This window comes from Plasmodium chabaudi (genome assembly GCF_900002335.3).
Source record: "Plasmodium chabaudi chabaudi strain AS genome assembly, chromosome: 6".
NCBI classification, from domain to species: domain Eukaryota; phylum Apicomplexa; class Aconoidasida; order Haemosporida; family Plasmodiidae; genus Plasmodium; species Plasmodium chabaudi.
The window spans coordinates 789,106-806,957 of NC_030106.2; the positions used below are offsets into that span (position 1 = coordinate 789,106).

Below are 17,852 nucleotides of genomic sequence, written 5' to 3' on the forward strand. Positions count from 1 at the left end.
CTTAGTAAATGAATGAGATGCAAGATAGGTTTAACTACTTACTAAAGTTTGAATTTACTTTTGTATAATACGATTGAGAAATGGAGAAAGTCTGTGTTTCTTATCGGGTAAAAGGAAAGGGTTTTTTTATTTGGCTCTATCCTCTTTATATATGCACACATGGGGTGTATGCATATATGGATGGATGAGTATGGAGGTGGGAGAAAGAGAAAGAATGGAACATAGTATAGTATTTTATTTTGCTTTATTTTGCTTTATTTTGCTTTATTTTGTTTTATTTCATTTTTGACTGCAAGTGATGTTGAGAATAGAGAGGCATATAGAATGTATAAATGAAGTTATGATTTATTTGGAAAAGCGTTTGTCGGTAAATTTCGTTTTCATAGAAAGGGAGAGTTGTGGTGTATATAATATATACAGAGTATGTGTATATAATATATACAGAGTATGTGTATATAATGTATACAGAGTATGTGTATATAATGTATATTTTTTATGAACCTGATTAGGAGGATAACAAGTTTGATAATAAACTTTATGGTGGTTTATTTGGATAAGGATATGGTGTATATAATTGGTATGAATTTTATTTATTATTTTTTTTAGGATATAATTTGTTTCTTTTTTAATATATAAAAATAGTTGGAATAGATGATAAAATATAATAAGGAATAATAAAGTAATACATATTATGTATGCTTATATGCATGTGAATATTTAAAAGGATGAAAAAATTATATATATATATATATATAGTATGAATAAAAATAAAAAGAGGTAAGAGGATGGCGGAATAGCTACATACTATATGTACATATAAGTTATAGATCAAAATAAATTAAAAAAAATATATATTTTTATTTATAATTTTTTTTTAAAGAAAATTACTTTCCGCTAATTAATATTTTACAAATAGAAATATGATAAAATTTTTAACAAACGAATTAAAATATAAACAAGTTTCATTTTTGTTTTACAAACATAAAAAATCGATTAGTAAAAGTATAATTAAGTAATATATGAGAGAAGGTATCAAAACACTTATATCATATATACAATTAATTTCCATTAAAAGGATAATATAAAATAATAACATTCAATTTATTTTTTCTATTTTTACAACTTTTTTTTTTTAATTTCAAAATAGTGTGTACAAATGCAAAAAAATATATCAGGGGCAAATAATCAAAATGATTTATTGAAAGATAATAAGCATGGCATCAAATCAAATGAAATAAGTGATGACACTATCTACATATTTGATGAGCCTGATGATGAACTTGAAGAATTTGAAGAAATGGGTAAGTCCCTCTTAACTCGTGACAATTAAACCGTCACTATAGATGCTACTATAAAATGGGATGCATATGATTGGGTTTGCTACATAATATTTCCTACCTATTGATACGGTTGTATAATGCTATTTTGGTTTTCTTTATGACAGGCAGCATAGCTCTTAATGTTGATACTGATCTTGAAAAATGGGAAGAAGACTGGGGAGCAGCAGGTTAGTTTTGAAATTATATACAAGGAAGTACGGGGTGTCACGCTTTGGCAATATATATTACTTATTTTACATTTTTTGATGTTTTTTTCTTTTAGGGTGGGATGATGATGATGAAGATGACGATAAGTTCATCATGAAGGTCGAGGCAGAATTGCAAAAATTTAAAGCTAGCTTGGATGAAGAAAAGGAAAGAAAAAAATAAAAAATGCATAAACAAATGTTTGTAAAAGATACAAAGTTGAACAATCTGTTTATTAAGTGATTATGCAAATAGCTAGTAACAGCAGGCAGGTTCTCATTTCATAAACCCTCAGTATGGGCTTGATAAAAAATTTATAATTTTTTTTCCTGTTTTGATTGATAAGTATTGGCAATTGAATTATTCTTTTTCGTATTTTATATCCGTGTTATTGGAAATATAGAGAACATGTTTAAATTTTTTTTTTTTTTTACAATTTTAAAATGGGGGATGCACATATTGTGTTGTATATATGTGTGCACCGAATAAAATAGATGGCATAGTTCCCTTATAAATATTTATTTTTTTTTAATAAAAATTGTATTTACTATTCTTTATACATTTTTCAAACTTTTAACAACTCATATACTTACGTATATAAAAAAATATATTTATTTTTTTTAAAGCGGAATGTTTTTTATTTAGTTATTTAAAAACAACAAAAAAAAAGAGAAAAAAAAAACAAACCATATTATACGAATATTACACTTATTCAATAAAATTGGAATCGCAAATTAAATTAATTATTTATATGTAGATAAATGCAAATATGTTGTACTTCATTATGTGTAAAGCTGATATATATCGTATTCTTTTTTCTTCATGTGTTTTTTTTTTGCTAATCATGAAGGATTTTCCGCTGAGGGAATATCATCGGGTTTAGTTGAGAAATATAAACACATAGCCAGCTGTTAAAAAAGCGAATTATACAAATTGTGTAAAAATGTAACATAGACAAAACGGGCGAAATAAATGGGCATATCTTTTTCATTTTTCATTTTTTCTTAAACTTACAATATCCACAAGCAAAACACGGCTATAGAAACCAGCGTAATGATTAATCTGTTAGCGCGGAAAAATTAGAAAAAAAATTAGGAAAATAAAATAGCGAAATAGTGAGATAGCGAAATTGCGAAATAGTAGGTGGAGAGTTAAGGCCCCTAGCATGCACACACACGAGTGTACCAAGTTGAAAGCTCATAAAAAATAGGTGATAAGGGCAAACCATTTTCAACTTACTTAAACATATCCTTCAATGGTATCTTTCCATTTCTTGCGAAAAATATGCAAAATACAATACAAGACACAAACCAAATGATAAGGAATGTGTATGTTCCCATTACAATGTTGTTATCCATCCTGTAAAAAACGTGAAAAAAAAATATGTAAAAATCGGAACTCTTTAAGTGCAGTTGTCTATGGAAAAGCATGCAAGTCCCCCACGCCCTTAAATTTTTAATTTCAGTGATATGTTTTCTTTTCTTTAATAGTATTTTAAATGAAAACCCTTGTTCATTCGCAATTATTAATTTGGGTAATTGGAAAATTTTTTCTTTTTAAAAAATATAGAATAAAATGCGTGTGCAAAGGGAAAAGAAACATATGTAATGATGGATATGGATTATTCTCTGTGTTGTTATTTATGTTGATTTGGGAAAGGGGACACGCATTTATATGGCAGTACTGACAAGCAGGGGAATAATGAAAATAATAATAATTATATTCCCCTGCCTATCGTTACTGACACATGGACATTTGCTTATTCGCTAGTTTGCTTTACTTACTTATTTATGTTCTACTATTCGCATGAAGGGAAGAGAGAGTATAATAAAACTGTAAATATAAATGTGAAATGATTTTAAAAACAAAAGCAAATAAATTTATATGTACCACGCATATATATTTATTTAAATAAAAAAGGGAAAATTTTATTCGTAAAAATAAGATCCCAATTTTTTATTTTTTGTTTTGTTTTTATAAATATTTTTTTTTAATAAATTTGCTTTTTTATTTATATATATATACATATATTAAAAAAACAAAAAAAAAATCATCTTAAAGTGTTAAAAAAAATTGCAAATAAACATCTTAGCGTGAATATTACATTTTTTAAAGGAGAAAATGAAAAAATCAAAAAAAAATAATATATATATATACATAAATAATATTATGCATACGTAAAAATTTTAAGGGTGGAAATGAAATTAATTTCATCGTTCCTTAAAGATTCATTTCCCAATAGATTGACATACGAACTTGTATATCCATATGAATATTCATATATTTATAAAGTGTTTATATTTACGAAAATAATAGTTATGCATAAATAATATAATTGTGAATGGCGAACGTGAAAAAAAAATAAATAAATTTAAACCGTAATGATGTTTGCAAAAAAACATTTAAAATGAAAGAAAAAAGAAAATATGAAGACCATGCTATAAAAAAAGATAATAAAACAATAAAAGATTATTGTAGTAAAAAAAATAAAAGTAAAGAGAAAAAAAAATATGATAAAGAAAAATATCATATTTATGATAAGGATTATTATAATGACCATAGTAAGAATGATAGACATGGAAATAAAAATAAGGATGATAAATATCGGCGTTATAATAATGAAAGTGTCTACTATAGTTTATCAAAAAAAACTGGTGATATAGAAAATGCTAGTGGTACTTCAGATCGCTATTTAAAAAAGAAAAAAAAACATTCCCGAAGATCAAATTCTTCAACCGAAAATGATGATAAAGGTAATAAGAGCAAATCGAAAAAACTAGGATATTCATATAATTCGTTCGATTATTTTAATGAGAGTATTGAAAAAAATAAGCTATCTCATAAATATATTGTTGAAGAAAAACTAAAATATGAAAAGGATGTATTTGAAAAAGCTTATGGCTTATCTTTACAGAGTGATGCATATTTTGATAATTTTTTATTTGACACCAAAAGTGATGAAAAAAATAAAAATAAAAATACTGGACAAGCATCAATGCAATATGAATGCTATAGTTGCAAAGCAAAAAATTATTATTCAAATGTCCAATGTTATAAATGTAAAAAATTACGAAAAAATTAGTTATACTTTTCCATTTTCTCTTTCACATTATATACACATATGCATATTTAATTTTTGCAATGCATAAATTCAAATTTTTACTTTATTATTTTGTTTTTTTCTATTTTTTCTCATTCTTTTTATCATTTTTTAAGTGTTTGTTTACCCTACTTTTCACTTTGGGGAATACCCTATATTAAATCATAAAGTAGGCAACAATTTGGTTACCTAATTGTTCTTACTTTTCTTTTGTTTTTAAATATTTTTAATTTTTTTTGTATAAATTGATAGGCTGTATGCCTAGTGTCATTACCTTTTAATTGCGTAAACACATTCATTAGTCAAAACTCTACCAATGTAGAAATATCAATTTTTAGTATATTTATTTAATCCTGTTTTATTATATTTAAAGCTTTTCTGTGTGCAACTAGCCACTCATTTGGTCATATTTTTGAGAAAAGCATGATTTGTTCATATTTTTTGAGAACATAATCCAGGCTTTCGTAGAAAGTAACTTAATATTATATTCCGTGTTATAGATAAGAATTTAAAATTTGTGTCTTAAAATAATGTCATTAAACAGGCCAAAGAAAATTGTATGCATTGTTAGGCATTAAAATAGGCTTATGCATAATAATGTTAATTTTTTATTTTTGAACATGACGATTGTTAATAGTTTGAAAACTTTGCTATGACATAATTTAATATGACTAATTAATAATTTTCCTTGTTTGATATACATATATTTTTAATGGTATGTATGAATAAATTGTTTTCAAAAAATGGCGGAGCAATGAAAGAGGAGGCTGCGCGCATGTTAAGTAAAGCATGCATATGTAGGTAGAACAATAGAAAGGTGTTTTATTTGTTTATTTGTATATTTGCTTATTTGCTTATTTATTTGTTTTTACATTTCTTAATTTACTTGCTATTTGCATATCGTCATTTTTAAAGTACATTTTGGCTATCTTGATTTAGGTGAAAATTTTAAAGAGCGCAGAAAAATGGCTTAGTAACAAACCCATGCATTATTAATTAAAATATTTTTTATGACAAGAAATATGGAAAACAAATTTGTGATTAAAAAAGGGGAAAAAGAATTAAAGAAAATTGTATAGAACATTTTTATATGTATATATTTTGGAAAATAATTTGAGAAATTTTTAGAACTAAATATAAAAAGGAAGAAATCATAGGAAGAAGAATAAAATTGAAGTAAATTTTTACATGCACGGACATGTTAAAAAGAGTAATTGCCCGATTAAATAAAAAGTTTTTAAACTATTTTGAAATAAAAATATCCAATTAGTGACAATGAAGCTGTTATATAAAAAAGCAGAGCATGATAGTATGACAATATCTCTTTTAACGGAAGAGAATGATGATTTATGGCATTTGTATAATTTGATTAGTATTAACGACTTATGCGAAGCTTATACATCAAGAAAGGTTCATAAAGAACTAGGAAATAATTCATATGCTACTGAAATACGAAAGATGATGTTAGTTTTAAGTATAACTAAAATAGATTTTGATTCTATAAATAATAATTTAAGAATATCAGGTAAAAATGTAAAGAATAATGAATTTGTTAAAATTGGACAATACCACACATTTGATATAGGTATTAATGAAAAAATAAAAATAATAAAAAAAAATTGGGATAATATATTTAAAGATAAATTAGAAGAATGTACAAATATTCAACATATTTCAGAGGTTGGTATTTTACTAATCGATTGTGGACATGCAAATATGTACCTAATGACTGATCATCTATATAAGACAGTTTTTAGCATAAATAAAGTAATTCATAAGAAAAAAAGTGAAAATAGTATAAATTCTATGTATAAAAAATCGTTAGATAATTTTTTTAAAGATGTATTATCTAATTTAATGAAAAATTTAAATTATGAAAAAATCAAATGTATCGTTTTAGGGGGTCCTGGTTTTTTTAAAACTGATTTTTTTGATTATATATATAAAAAATCGGATATGAAAAATAATAAAGAAATATTGGGTATAAAGAATAAATTTATAATTGTCAAAACAAGTAACATATATAAAAATTCATTAAATGAAATAATAAATGATAATAATATGAAGAAAGTTATTTTAAATATGAAAGTTGTATCACATGTAGATATACTTAATAAATTTTATAAATTATTTGAAAACGATGAAGAAAAAATATGTTATGGAGATTCAGAAATTGAATATGCAACTTCATTAAATGCTATTGAATCTTTGTTAATTACTGATGGGAAAATAAGAAATTGTAGTGCTGATAGTAGAAAAAAATACGTTAAAATTATTGAAAGTGTAAAAAAAAATGGGAAGGTATTTATTTTTTCTGATAACCATACATCAGGCGAACAATTAAATTCGTTAACCGGTATTGCTGCTATTTTAAAATTTCCAGTTACTTTTGAAAATGAAAAAAAATATTACGAAGATGACTCTGTCTGAATAAGTGGCATGTGTTAATAAATATTATTTATTTGAAAAAATGAAAAAATGAAACATCAAATAGTTAGCCCATTCGCGATACATTTTGAAACCCTTATATTTTTCCATTTTTAGATATATTTTTATTTTTTAAATTTACCTTTTTTTTCGTTTATTTTTTATTTTTAAGGTGTACAAAATATACACATATTATTATGATGCATTATATTATTGTTTTATTCTATTTTTTAAAAAAATTCTACCCCTATATATGCATACGAAAGCATATTGTCGATAACTATCAATACCTTCTTTTATTTTTTCGGTGAGTTCACGTATGCAAAGCATGCATATAGATATATTAATTTTTTTTTTTGTATATCATTTTTTTATTTTATACTGTTCTATGGGTAGTATACAGGTCATATATTCTACACACGTATGTGCTGAAAAAGCTGTGATAAATGGTGTTCCCCTTCAAAGGCAATTATAACGATTTAGTATAGTTCGTACTGTACATTCCTCTCCCATTGCGTGTGCATGTTTACTTCCCAATGTGGAAAATATAAACATTGCGAATGTTGCGAATGCTGTGAATGCTGAATAGCGTAGGGGCGCTTTTTGGCAGTGCAAGGCAGTGCTACCGTTTTTAACAAAAAAATAAGCAAGCAAAATATTATATAGACATTTAATAATATTCCATAAAAAAAATTATATATATAAAGTATATATGTCTATGTTGTGAAATATTATCGATTTTTTTTAACATAATAATTGTAATACTTTTCGTTTTCGTTTTCGTTTTCGTTTTAGTTTAGTTTAGTTTAGTTTTCGTTGTTTGGGTTGTATAATATAAAAAACAAAATTAGAAAAAAGTATTTACTTACATCTGCAAAAACGCAATTTGTGCGAAAGATTTTTAAATTGGAAATTATTCATTTTGAATATTTGACAGTGACATTTTTTTATTAACACATCTTTTGTTGCTTTTTGTTTGACACAATGAAAATTTTTATTTATTTGGCAATTGTACAATTGATTGTATATTCCCATAAATGTGTTGATGCTACTAATGGTGTACCTCATGTTGGAAAAAATGGTGGCAAATATGAAACTAACGAAATTAACAATAAAAATAAAGCAGCATGTAAATTAGAGAATGAAAAAAATAAAAACGAAGGTAATGCAATAAATGAATTTGCCGAAGAATCATATATCGATAATGCATATGAAGAAGGTAAAGAGAAAGCTGAAGAAGATTTAGAAGAAGTAGATAAAGAGTTTGCAAATTTAAATACAGAAGGATTTTATGAAAACAACACAAATAATGTTAATCCTAAAGAAACGAACAACAATCTTAGAAATAATTTAACTGTAGAAAATTATGAAGACAAGAAAGATTCAAATAATCCAGCAGCAAATTTTTCTGATATATTATATGAAGAGAAAAAAAGAAAAATATTATTAATCCATATTTTAAAAAATATTAAAAAAACATTACATAGACAAAATGAAAACTTTAATAACTTCCTTTCCTTTTTAAGTGAAAATTATGAAAACTATGAAAAATTTACATTATTAAAAAATAATCCAAATAAAAATAATTTAACTTATTCAAACATGTTATCAGGAAATGCAAACCTCGAAACTATTCAATCCTTTTTGAGTATTCAAGAAAATAATAACAATAAATGTCTTGTAAAAACACAAAAAGATGATAATAATGATATACCAAATGATGATAATAATGATAACGACTTCCCAAATGATGACAATAATGACGACGACTTCCCAAATGATGATAATAATAACGATGATGATGGAAAAAAAGAAAAGGGTTCAAAGGAAATTCAAGAAGTTATTGATATGTTAAAAAAACTTTTAGAATCTGATAATATTTCTTTCCAACAAAAAGAATACTTAAAATTAATTATCCAAGTTTTAGAATTAGAAGGTGATTTATTAGATAAAGAAAAAATTCAAGTTGAATTAAACAAAGACATTATTAACGTATTAATGGGCAAATCAAATGAATTAAAAGATTTGGCAATAAAATTAAGTAACGAAAATGGAGAATCTGAAGGTTCACAAAGAGTTGACTTAGCTCAAAATATAGTTTCAAACTTATTGAACTTATCTGTTGAATTAAAAAATACTGGAAATATTGTATATAACAATATCCAAGGACAAGGAGAGTTACTTCAAACAATCGATAAAACTATGAGCAAGGCAGGTAATGAATTAAAGAACATACGAGTCCATACTGCATACAAAAATGGAAAACCAACTGACGATAATAACAATAATGATGATAACAATGACAACAACGATAATAATCCAAATAATGATAATGTTACTGGAGCTGGAAAACGTGTTAAATCCAAATATTATAAAAAATACGGTAAAAAAAATAAATCAAAATATGGCTTAAAACAATTTAACAATTTAGGAAATAATGACAATAAAAATAATAATTTAAAACATTTCAATCTTGACAATAATATGAAAAACCACTTTTTCAACATATTTAAAAAAGACGAGATAACTCTCAAAAAATTATATACAATGCTTTCTAATTTAATTTAAGGACTGCATGATATTCATTTATTAATTTAAGCAAATAGACATATTCCTAGTATGCCGACTAAATCAAATAAAGTTGAAAAAAATTATAAAATCCATAAAAAATAATAACGAACAAATAAATTAAAGAAAATGTGCATACCCTTATGTAGAACAAAAAAAAATGTTACAATTAGCTAATTAAATAAAAAAAAAAATAAAAAATAATACAATTTTGCATGAACAGTTCATAAATATATGCCTGTCTGTATATGGTTATTATTTGGCTAGTTATTCACACAAATGTGGGTGAGAGTACATAAAAAATAATTGTATGCTTATGGATAACAAAATAATAAACTATATATGGATCATATATTTTAAAAAATACGATGATTCTCAAATTTTCGGGTAATATAAACCCTTATTTTTAATTTTTATTTATTTTTATAGATTTTAATATGTGAATATATATTTATTTTAATTTTTGTATTATTTTTTCGCAATATATGTTATGGATGTGTGTTTGGGTTATAATTTTGAAAATGATATGTTTTCTTTAAATTTGCATTTACATATCGTTATATTTTATATATGTTCGCGTGGATCTTTATGTTTTAAGAATTTTTGTATACATGTTTTTTTTCTTTTCGCTTTTGGTTATTGATTTAAAATTTTTGTTTTTTTATACCTTTAAAACATTTGTATATTTAAAAAAGATGGTTAAATTTAATTACTTTAAACAATAATTTTGGATAGAGTAGGTATATCACGTTTTTTTATCAGCTAGCCAAATTATTTCATGTTAATAAAAAAGTAAAAAAAAATTTATTGGCTTATATAGGGGTAGTATGCCCTTTTTTTGTAGTATGACTCTACAAATCTATTAGTAATTTATCAATTTGGGACTGCAAAGATTCTATAATTTGATCTAGGTGTTTTATTTTTTTTGAATCATTGTCTTGGTCAGTTTCATCAACTTTGCTAGTTTGTTTGTTGATTTTATTTCCATTATTATTGGTGTTGGCATTTTTGTTATTTTTTTTTTGAGCAATTATATTATTATTTAGTTCCCTATAAAAATCGATTTTTTTTTGCATTTGTATTTTTTCAGAATTTTTTGTTTTTATTAAATTGTCTATATGTTGAATATAGTTGGTAATTTGATTATTTTGTTTTTTAATTTCATTAATTTTTTCGTGCATATTTTTTATGTATATATTTTTTTGTTCTAGCTTGTTCAGATATTTATATTGCAAATCAATTAAAGCATTGTTATAAATATTTGATTCATATGAAAGCTTAGAATATAGAATATATAGTAATTCATTTTTTAAATTATCATCAATATATGTATCATTAGTGAATATATCAAAAATTTTATCATATATTTCATTATTATATTCATACATTGTGTCATATTTAAAATTTTCTACATCATCTCTTAGATATTCATCTTCATTGTATATAAGAGTGTGTGTATGTTCGCTTTCGCTTTCGGTTTTATCATATATTATATTTTTTATTATTTTATTATTATTTTCATTTTCATCAATTATTGTCTTCACTTTAGCTGTATGATGGCTATATCGATTATTTTGGCTAGCAGGACAATAATTCCCGAATGCATTATTAATTGAAAAGGGTGTTATATCTTCAGTATTGTTGTTAATTATTTGGCTATCTATTTTATCTTCTATAAATGCGTCTTCTTGATAACTCCATATTTTTTTTGTTTTTAAATTTATGCAATAATTATGATTAAACTTTGAACTATGTATTTTTGCATGGCTTTTTTTGTATCGTCCACATCCAATATTTGAGCAAATTAAGCAAAGCCATAAATCATCGATATTATTACAATTTTTACATTTTAGTAATTTTACTATTTCGTTTAATTGTATAATTTTATTTATCCTTTGATTTTGTGGATATATTTGTTCATTTTTTTTTGTATCATTTTCATTCCTTTGAGGATTGATACATTTTTTTGGAACATCATTGATAATGTATGGAAAATAATTAGTTATATGTTCTGAAATAATATCATAAAAAATTATGAACATGCATGCATTACATGACATGTTAATATAATTATCGGATGTGTAATATTTATTAGTATTATATAATTCTTTATCACATTTTTTATTTCTTGTTATTATATAATATATAAAATTTCCTAAACGTTCCATACAAAATATACATGTAGATATGCATATATTTCCATCAATTATAACATTTTTAAAAAATTGTTCATAATTATTTATATCGAAAATGTTTAGTGTGTGCAATATTTGTTCTGACTTTATTTCGCTAGTGTCATTATTTTCAGATTGTTTTTTATTTAAAATAGCTAGCTCATTTGACTTATTCGTAGTGATAGTTTGATTATGTTGTTTGTCTGTTGTGTTTGTAGAATTTGAATAGGTTTGGGATACCACATGTTGTGGGCCATTAGTTTGTGCGTTTTTTATTTCGCCTGACGTTTGGTACGATATTTTTACCTGACCTTGTTCATAATTTTGATCTAAAATATAATATACAACACTGACAAATAAACAGTAAATGTTCCAATTTTTGTAAACTGGATAATTATTTATATTTCTTTTTGACATATTTTTTTTGATTAATAAATCTATATTTTTACAATGAAAATTTTTATAAAACATATCTGCATATATTTGTGTTTTAAATAGTATTAAAATGGAATATGTTTTATATTTTTTTTTTTTTTTCCATTTTTTTTTTAAAATTTTATATAAATTTTTATAAAATTCGATTTTCTTTTCCATTGATATGTTTTCCGTGTTGTTGTCATTCGTAAGGTCTACATTTTTCTGCTTTATTTTTTTCAAGCTTTTTTCTTTTTCTTTTTTTTTTTTTTTTTTAAGCTCATTATTGGTGTTTTCACCATTGTGTGCAAAATCAGTACAATCATAGTTTATTGCATTATTTTTTATGAACGTATTTTTAGTTCGACGTATTGACAAAAAATCAGAGGAGTCTATACTTGAGTTTGTGATACTACTTAGGGTGGAATCAGATTGGGTGTTTGTTTCAAATTCGAATTGTGATTCTTTCAAAATGGAAACGTCTTTATTTTGTTCATTAGATATATCGTTGTATACATTTTTATTTTCACGGTTTTCATCGAAGTACTCATTGGTAGCATTTGTATGATTGGGAGAGGGTTGTCTGATTTTTTTTTTTTTTTTTGCAAATAAATCAAAGTTTGTTTTAAGATAAAATATTTTTATTTTATCTATATAATCTATATATTCAAATATTAAAGAAAAAAAATCATAAAAAATAAAATAAGATGGTAAAGATAAAATGAATAACATATGAGACCTATGTAATGGTAAGTTCGGTTCATTTTGATGAGATTGATTTTCTATAGGTGGCTGATTTGTTTCAGTACTTGTTTGTTTTTCTAAATTATTTTTTTTAACATTTCTTGCATTTTTTTGAATATTTGTTTTTTTCTCTTTTATTCGTGTATCATCAAAATTTGTATAACTTTTAAAGTATTGTGATTTGTCTTCTTTCTTATCTATAGTTGAATTTTTTTCATTTCCTTCGATCAAATATAGATCGAAATTTTCCGTATTATTTACACATAACTCAATAAATGTTGATGTGTAATATTCAATTTTATTTTTATTTAAACATTGTATATATTTATATTGTATATTTTCTTTTTCTTTTGTTACAAAGCTACTTTCAATATCCTTATCATCAATGCTGCTTTTGATATAATTTATTTTCTGTACTTTATTCCCATCATAAATATATATATTTTCAAATATACTTAGGCATTTACTAGCATTTTTTATATTTTCCTGACTATATATAATTAAATAAAACATCCTCTAAGCTAATATTATAACATTGTTGTTGTTTATTCTTTTTTCTGTCATTAATATGTTTAAAATTGAGATAAAAAACAAATATTTTAACCATATAATTTAAAAAAAAAAAAAAATAAAGCATGACTATGCTATATATGCATTCTTATGTGACACTATGCTGGACCTACAGTATTGTACTGGTTGGTCTGAAAAAATATGCGATTTATTTTTAATTAAATAAAAAAAATATATGACCAAACTTTGTGATATTACTAATTATGTAGTGAATTTTATTTATAAAGTTGGTCAGTATGTATAACAAGTATGCTTATGCAAAATGTAGGAATTTTTTTTTTTTTTTTTTTAATATTTTCTCTGCACCTTATATCGAATTAAAATAATTTTAATAATATAGTGTTCATGCAAAATTTTAATTATTACATATTCTTGCCAAAGTACAAAAGGTTAAGTAAATAAATAAGCCTATTTAAAATATGCATATAAGTCGAATTAATTTTCCATAGCTACATTTTGTACAATATAAAAAAGGCTACCTTATTATAGAATATATAATTTATGAAAAAAAAAATATTTTATAAATAAATTACAACAGTACCAATTGGGACTAATATATTTTTAAAAAGTTTGTGATAAGCAAATTGTTTATTTTATTTTTATTCCTACATAATTGATATTATTTTTTTGTTCATAAAAAAACAAGATGGCACCAAAAAAAAAGGAAGAAGAGCCAAAGGTATTATTACTAGGAAGGTAGGACTAAATAAAAATAAATAGCTATACAGGTTCAATCAGTTTACAATAAAACATAGTTCTATCTATGTATATAGAGATTGTATAATGTCATATTTTTTTGTTTTTTTTTTTTGTACAGACCCAAGAACACTCTAAAGATGGGGTTAGTTGGTTTGCCCAATGTGGGTAAGAAGAAATTTACAAATTTGCACACATACGTATGATATATTTTTTGATCAATATGAATATAAAATTGTTGTTATATTTTTGATCTTTTTAGGAAAATCAACAACATTTAATGTACTAACTAAGTTGAATATCCCTGCAGAAAATTATCCATTTTGTACAATCGATCCTCATGAAGCAAAAGTAAATGTTGTTGATGAGAGGTTTGATTGGCTAGTTGACCATTTTAAACCCAAAAGTTCTGTACATGCATATCTTTCTATATTTGATATTGCCGGATTAGTAAAGAATGCACATTTAGGTGAAGGATTGGGAAATAACTTTTTATCAAATATTGCAGCAGTTGATGGTATATATCATGTTGTTAGAGCATTTGAGAATGAAGATATTATACACACAGAAGGTAATATAAATCCTGTTCGAGATATGGAAATTATTAATTCTGAATTAATTTATAAAGATATAAGTAATTGTGAAAGGAACTTAGAAGAAATATCGAAAGTTTTAAATCGAAATAAAAAAGATAAAATAAAACAAAATGAACATGATGTTTTAACTATTGTCTTAGAGCATTTAAAAGAACATAAATGGATAAAAGATAGAGCTTGGAAAAGTTCAGAAATTGAAGTTATCAATGAATTTAATTTTTTAACTGCAAAACCAGTTGTTTATTTAGTTAATATGAGTGAACATGATTTTATTCGACAAAAAAATAAATATCTAGCTAAAATATATAATTGGGTACAAGAAAAAAATAAAGGTACTATTATACCTTACTGTGCAGAATTTGAACAAAAAATATTGTCTATGACTGAGACTGAAAAAGAAGAATATTTTAAAGCAAATAATATTAAAAATAGTATGTTAAATAAAATTATTAAGACTGGTTATTATGAAATTAATTTAATACATTTTTTTACTTGTGGTCAAGATGAAGTTAAATGCTGGACTATAAGAAAAGGTACGAAAGCACCACAAGCAGCTGGTGTTATACACACCGATTTTGAAAAAGGATTTATTTGTGCAGAAGTTTATAAATATACCGATTTAGTCGAATTTAAATCAGAAGGAGAAGTAAAAGCTAATGGAAAATATTTACAAAAAGGAAAAGATTATGTAGTTGAGGATGGAGATATTATATTTTTCAAATTTAATGTATCTTCATCAGGAAAAAAATAATTTATTTTTATAACTCTAAAAAATTGAATAAAATACGGATAACTATGAAAATGTGTCTTTAAACATTTGTATGGAATACATACAACCTATTTTACATCGTCTTATGATTTTCATTTGATGAGTGATCTATCCATTTGTTGTATTTATCAATATTTTACGAATATTTTTAAAAACTGTTAAAAAAATTATGAACGGTCAGGTAAAATTATGTCAATTTTTTTTTTACAAATACAATAAAATTATGATTATGGCTAGTTAATAAAAAACGCACACAAATATATTGTTCATGTGTGTCGTTTTTTTTTGAAAAATAGGATAAATAATATGTCATGAAATAGGAAAAACACAAAAAAATATAAGAGTTAAAAATGTAATTAAACAAAAAATCGGTAAAAATAATTGCCATTTTCAAAGTCTTTTATGAATAAGTTTAATAAAATTTACGAAATAAGGATGGGATAAATACATGGGTGCCTATTTTGGTTGCATAAGCATGATAAGTGATGCCCATAATATATTTTGTTAACAATAAAATACTAGTGGATATATTTAAATAAGAATTTTTTATGAAAATCTAGTGGATATATTTAAATAAGAATTTTTTATGAAATGCTGTACGCACAGTATCATTTATAAACGTATTTGTTTTGGGTTTTTTTTCACAAGTATTTCTAAATATAGCTTCATCAGTCCATTTTCTTTTTTTTTGTTGTTTTTCAAATTCTTCATTATCACTATCTTCTAAATTTATAAGAGGATTATTTGTGAGAACATTATTTTTTTTATTTTTCATAAGCTCCTCTTCCTCTTTTTCCCTTTTCAATTTTTCTAATTTTTCTCTTTTTAAATTTTCAAGTTCTCTCATTAGTTCCTTTTCTTCTTCATCCGACTCATCATCCATTTCATCACTTTCATCATCGTCATCACTGTTTGTGTCACTATCGTTGGCACTACTGTTGTCTTCAGACATATTATCACTTTGTTCATAGTTATTATTATTATTTTTTTTTTTCTTTTTCGTTTTGTGCCCTTTCCAATCATCCTGAATTTCATCATCTTCATCCTCTGGAAAGGGATTATTATAATCACAGTTTGTTAATTTTTTAATATTTTCAATGGCTAGTAGTTTATTACCATCATTATTATTTCCTTCTCGTCCACTAGATTTATTTTCTAATTCAATTAAATTATTTTTGATTATTTCTTTGTCCTCTGTATAGTCACTCAAGTCTCTCATTTTCATTTTCGTATGTCCAGGCAAGTCCCTGCTGCAAACTTTTGCAGTTTGCCCAACTTTCCTATTACCACCTGACATGTTCAGAAAAAAAAGTCAAAAAACAGGAAAAAAATAATGTGAATAGTGCAAAAATAAGACATGGAACAAAGAAACGAAATATAAATTGTAGAAGAGAAGCAAAATAAGCCTTTAAATATATGAAAGATTTGATGAACCACATGAAGATTAAATTGTGAATATAACATTTTAACAAGCTTAGTTGTGTTATATATTATTGTTGGTGCTTACCCTGATTTTCCCCACCAATGGCATTGTACCATGTAGGTCTATGTGCTGTTGTCATTGCTTTATTTATTTGGTATTGCTATTCTTATTTTTTGATGCATATAATAATGCGGTAGTATATGTATATAGTAAATATTTTATTATACGAATTTATATATAATAAAATATTTACAATTTTTTAAATTATATAATTTTCATTTCTTCATATAATATACATAACTAAATAATGGCACTTAATTAATAAATGGCTATAGTATTTTTTTATATTATTTTGTAATGTTCGTTTTTTTGTGAATTTACTTCCAGCATTTATCGTAAACTTCCTAAGCGTCCCTTCGCATAAAAAGTAAAAGCAGCAAAAGCAGCAAAAATAATAAAAATAATAATAAAAATAAGAATGATAAGAAGTAAGAAGTAGTAGTAGGAAGTAATTATTTAAAAACGATCCGAATTTTATTTTTCAAATCGCCCACTTTTTAAAGCATATATAGTATTAAAAAATTGTAAATTTTTTTTTTTTTTTTTTTTTTTTTTTTTCCTACTCTTCACAATAATGCAGTGATATACTTTTTCTCATTTATCATTTCCAAAATTAAATATTTTTCGAATGTTTGACAAACTTAAAAATAATTAAATAAAGCTAAAGAAAACGCATGCTTATATTTGGTACTGTATTAATAAAGATGAAACAAATTTGATAATACAGCGAGAAATGGCTGCTTTGAAGGGAATGCAAATAATTGCGAATTAAATATCAAGCTAAT

At 24.3% G+C, this 17,852-nt stretch overlaps 8 protein-coding genes across 8 annotated transcripts; 5 read left to right on the forward strand and 3 right to left on the reverse strand.

The window, feature by feature from the left end:
- Positions 1-1,156: 1,156 nt before the first annotated feature.
- Positions 1,157-1,709, forward strand: PCHAS_0621000 (conserved Plasmodium protein, unknown function; the record flags this gene model as incomplete). The annotated part of the gene is made up of 3 exons (XM_016797537.1): positions 1,157-1,301; positions 1,445-1,507; positions 1,603-1,709. 3 exons carry the CDS (start codon positions 1,157-1,159, stop codon positions 1,707-1,709), a joined length of 315 nt encoding a protein of 104 aa, XP_016653479.1.
- A 655-nt stretch (positions 1,710-2,364) lies between these two features.
- PCHAS_0621100 (V-type ATPase V0 subunit e, putative) lies at positions 2,365-2,884 on the reverse strand (the record flags this gene model as incomplete). Its single annotated transcript, XM_016797538.1, has 3 exons — positions 2,365-2,434; positions 2,541-2,588; positions 2,766-2,884. 3 exons carry the CDS (start codon positions 2,882-2,884, stop codon positions 2,365-2,367), a joined length of 237 nt encoding a protein of 78 aa, XP_016653480.1.
- A 1,049-nt stretch (positions 2,885-3,933) lies between these two features.
- Positions 3,934-4,608, forward strand: PCHAS_0621200 (conserved Plasmodium protein, unknown function; the record flags this gene model as incomplete). Its single annotated transcript, XM_736337.2, has 1 exon — positions 3,934-4,608. The coding sequence occupies one exon, from the start codon at positions 3,934-3,936 to the stop codon at positions 4,606-4,608; it is 675 nt and encodes a 224-aa protein (XP_741430.2).
- A 1,293-nt stretch (positions 4,609-5,901) lies between these two features.
- On the forward strand, positions 5,902-7,056 carry PCHAS_0621300 (protein pelota homolog, putative; the record flags this gene model as incomplete). Its single annotated transcript, XM_737392.1, has 1 exon — positions 5,902-7,056. The coding sequence occupies one exon, from the start codon at positions 5,902-5,904 to the stop codon at positions 7,054-7,056; it is 1,155 nt and encodes a 384-aa protein (XP_742485.1).
- A 981-nt stretch (positions 7,057-8,037) lies between these two features.
- On the forward strand, positions 8,038-9,621 carry PCHAS_0621400 (rhoptry-associated leucine zipper-like protein 1, putative; the record flags this gene model as incomplete). Its single annotated transcript, XM_729924.2, has 1 exon — positions 8,038-9,621. One exon carries the CDS (start codon positions 8,038-8,040, stop codon positions 9,619-9,621), a length of 1,584 nt encoding a protein of 527 aa, XP_735017.2.
- An 851-nt stretch (positions 9,622-10,472) lies between these two features.
- Positions 10,473-13,466, reverse strand: PCHAS_0621500 (zinc finger protein, putative; the record flags this gene model as incomplete). The annotated part of the gene is made up of 1 exon (XM_730191.2): positions 10,473-13,466. One exon carries the CDS (start codon positions 13,464-13,466, stop codon positions 10,473-10,475), a length of 2,994 nt encoding a protein of 997 aa, XP_735284.2.
- Positions 13,467-14,169: 703 nt separating this feature from the next.
- Positions 14,170-15,566, forward strand: PCHAS_0621600 (Obg-like ATPase 1, putative; the record flags this gene model as incomplete). The annotated part of the gene is made up of 3 exons (XM_016797539.1): positions 14,170-14,219; positions 14,341-14,387; positions 14,482-15,566. The coding sequence occupies 3 exons, from the start codon at positions 14,170-14,172 to the stop codon at positions 15,564-15,566; spliced, it is 1,182 nt and encodes a 393-aa protein (XP_016653481.1).
- Positions 15,567-16,140: 574 nt separating this feature from the next.
- On the reverse strand, positions 16,141-17,146 carry PCHAS_0621700 (pre-mRNA-splicing factor CWC15, putative; the record flags this gene model as incomplete). Its single annotated transcript, XM_016797541.1, has 2 exons — positions 16,141-16,874; positions 17,092-17,146. The coding sequence occupies 2 exons, from the start codon at positions 17,144-17,146 to the stop codon at positions 16,141-16,143; spliced, it is 789 nt and encodes a 262-aa protein (XP_016653482.1).
- Positions 17,147-17,852: the final 706 nt, after the last annotated feature.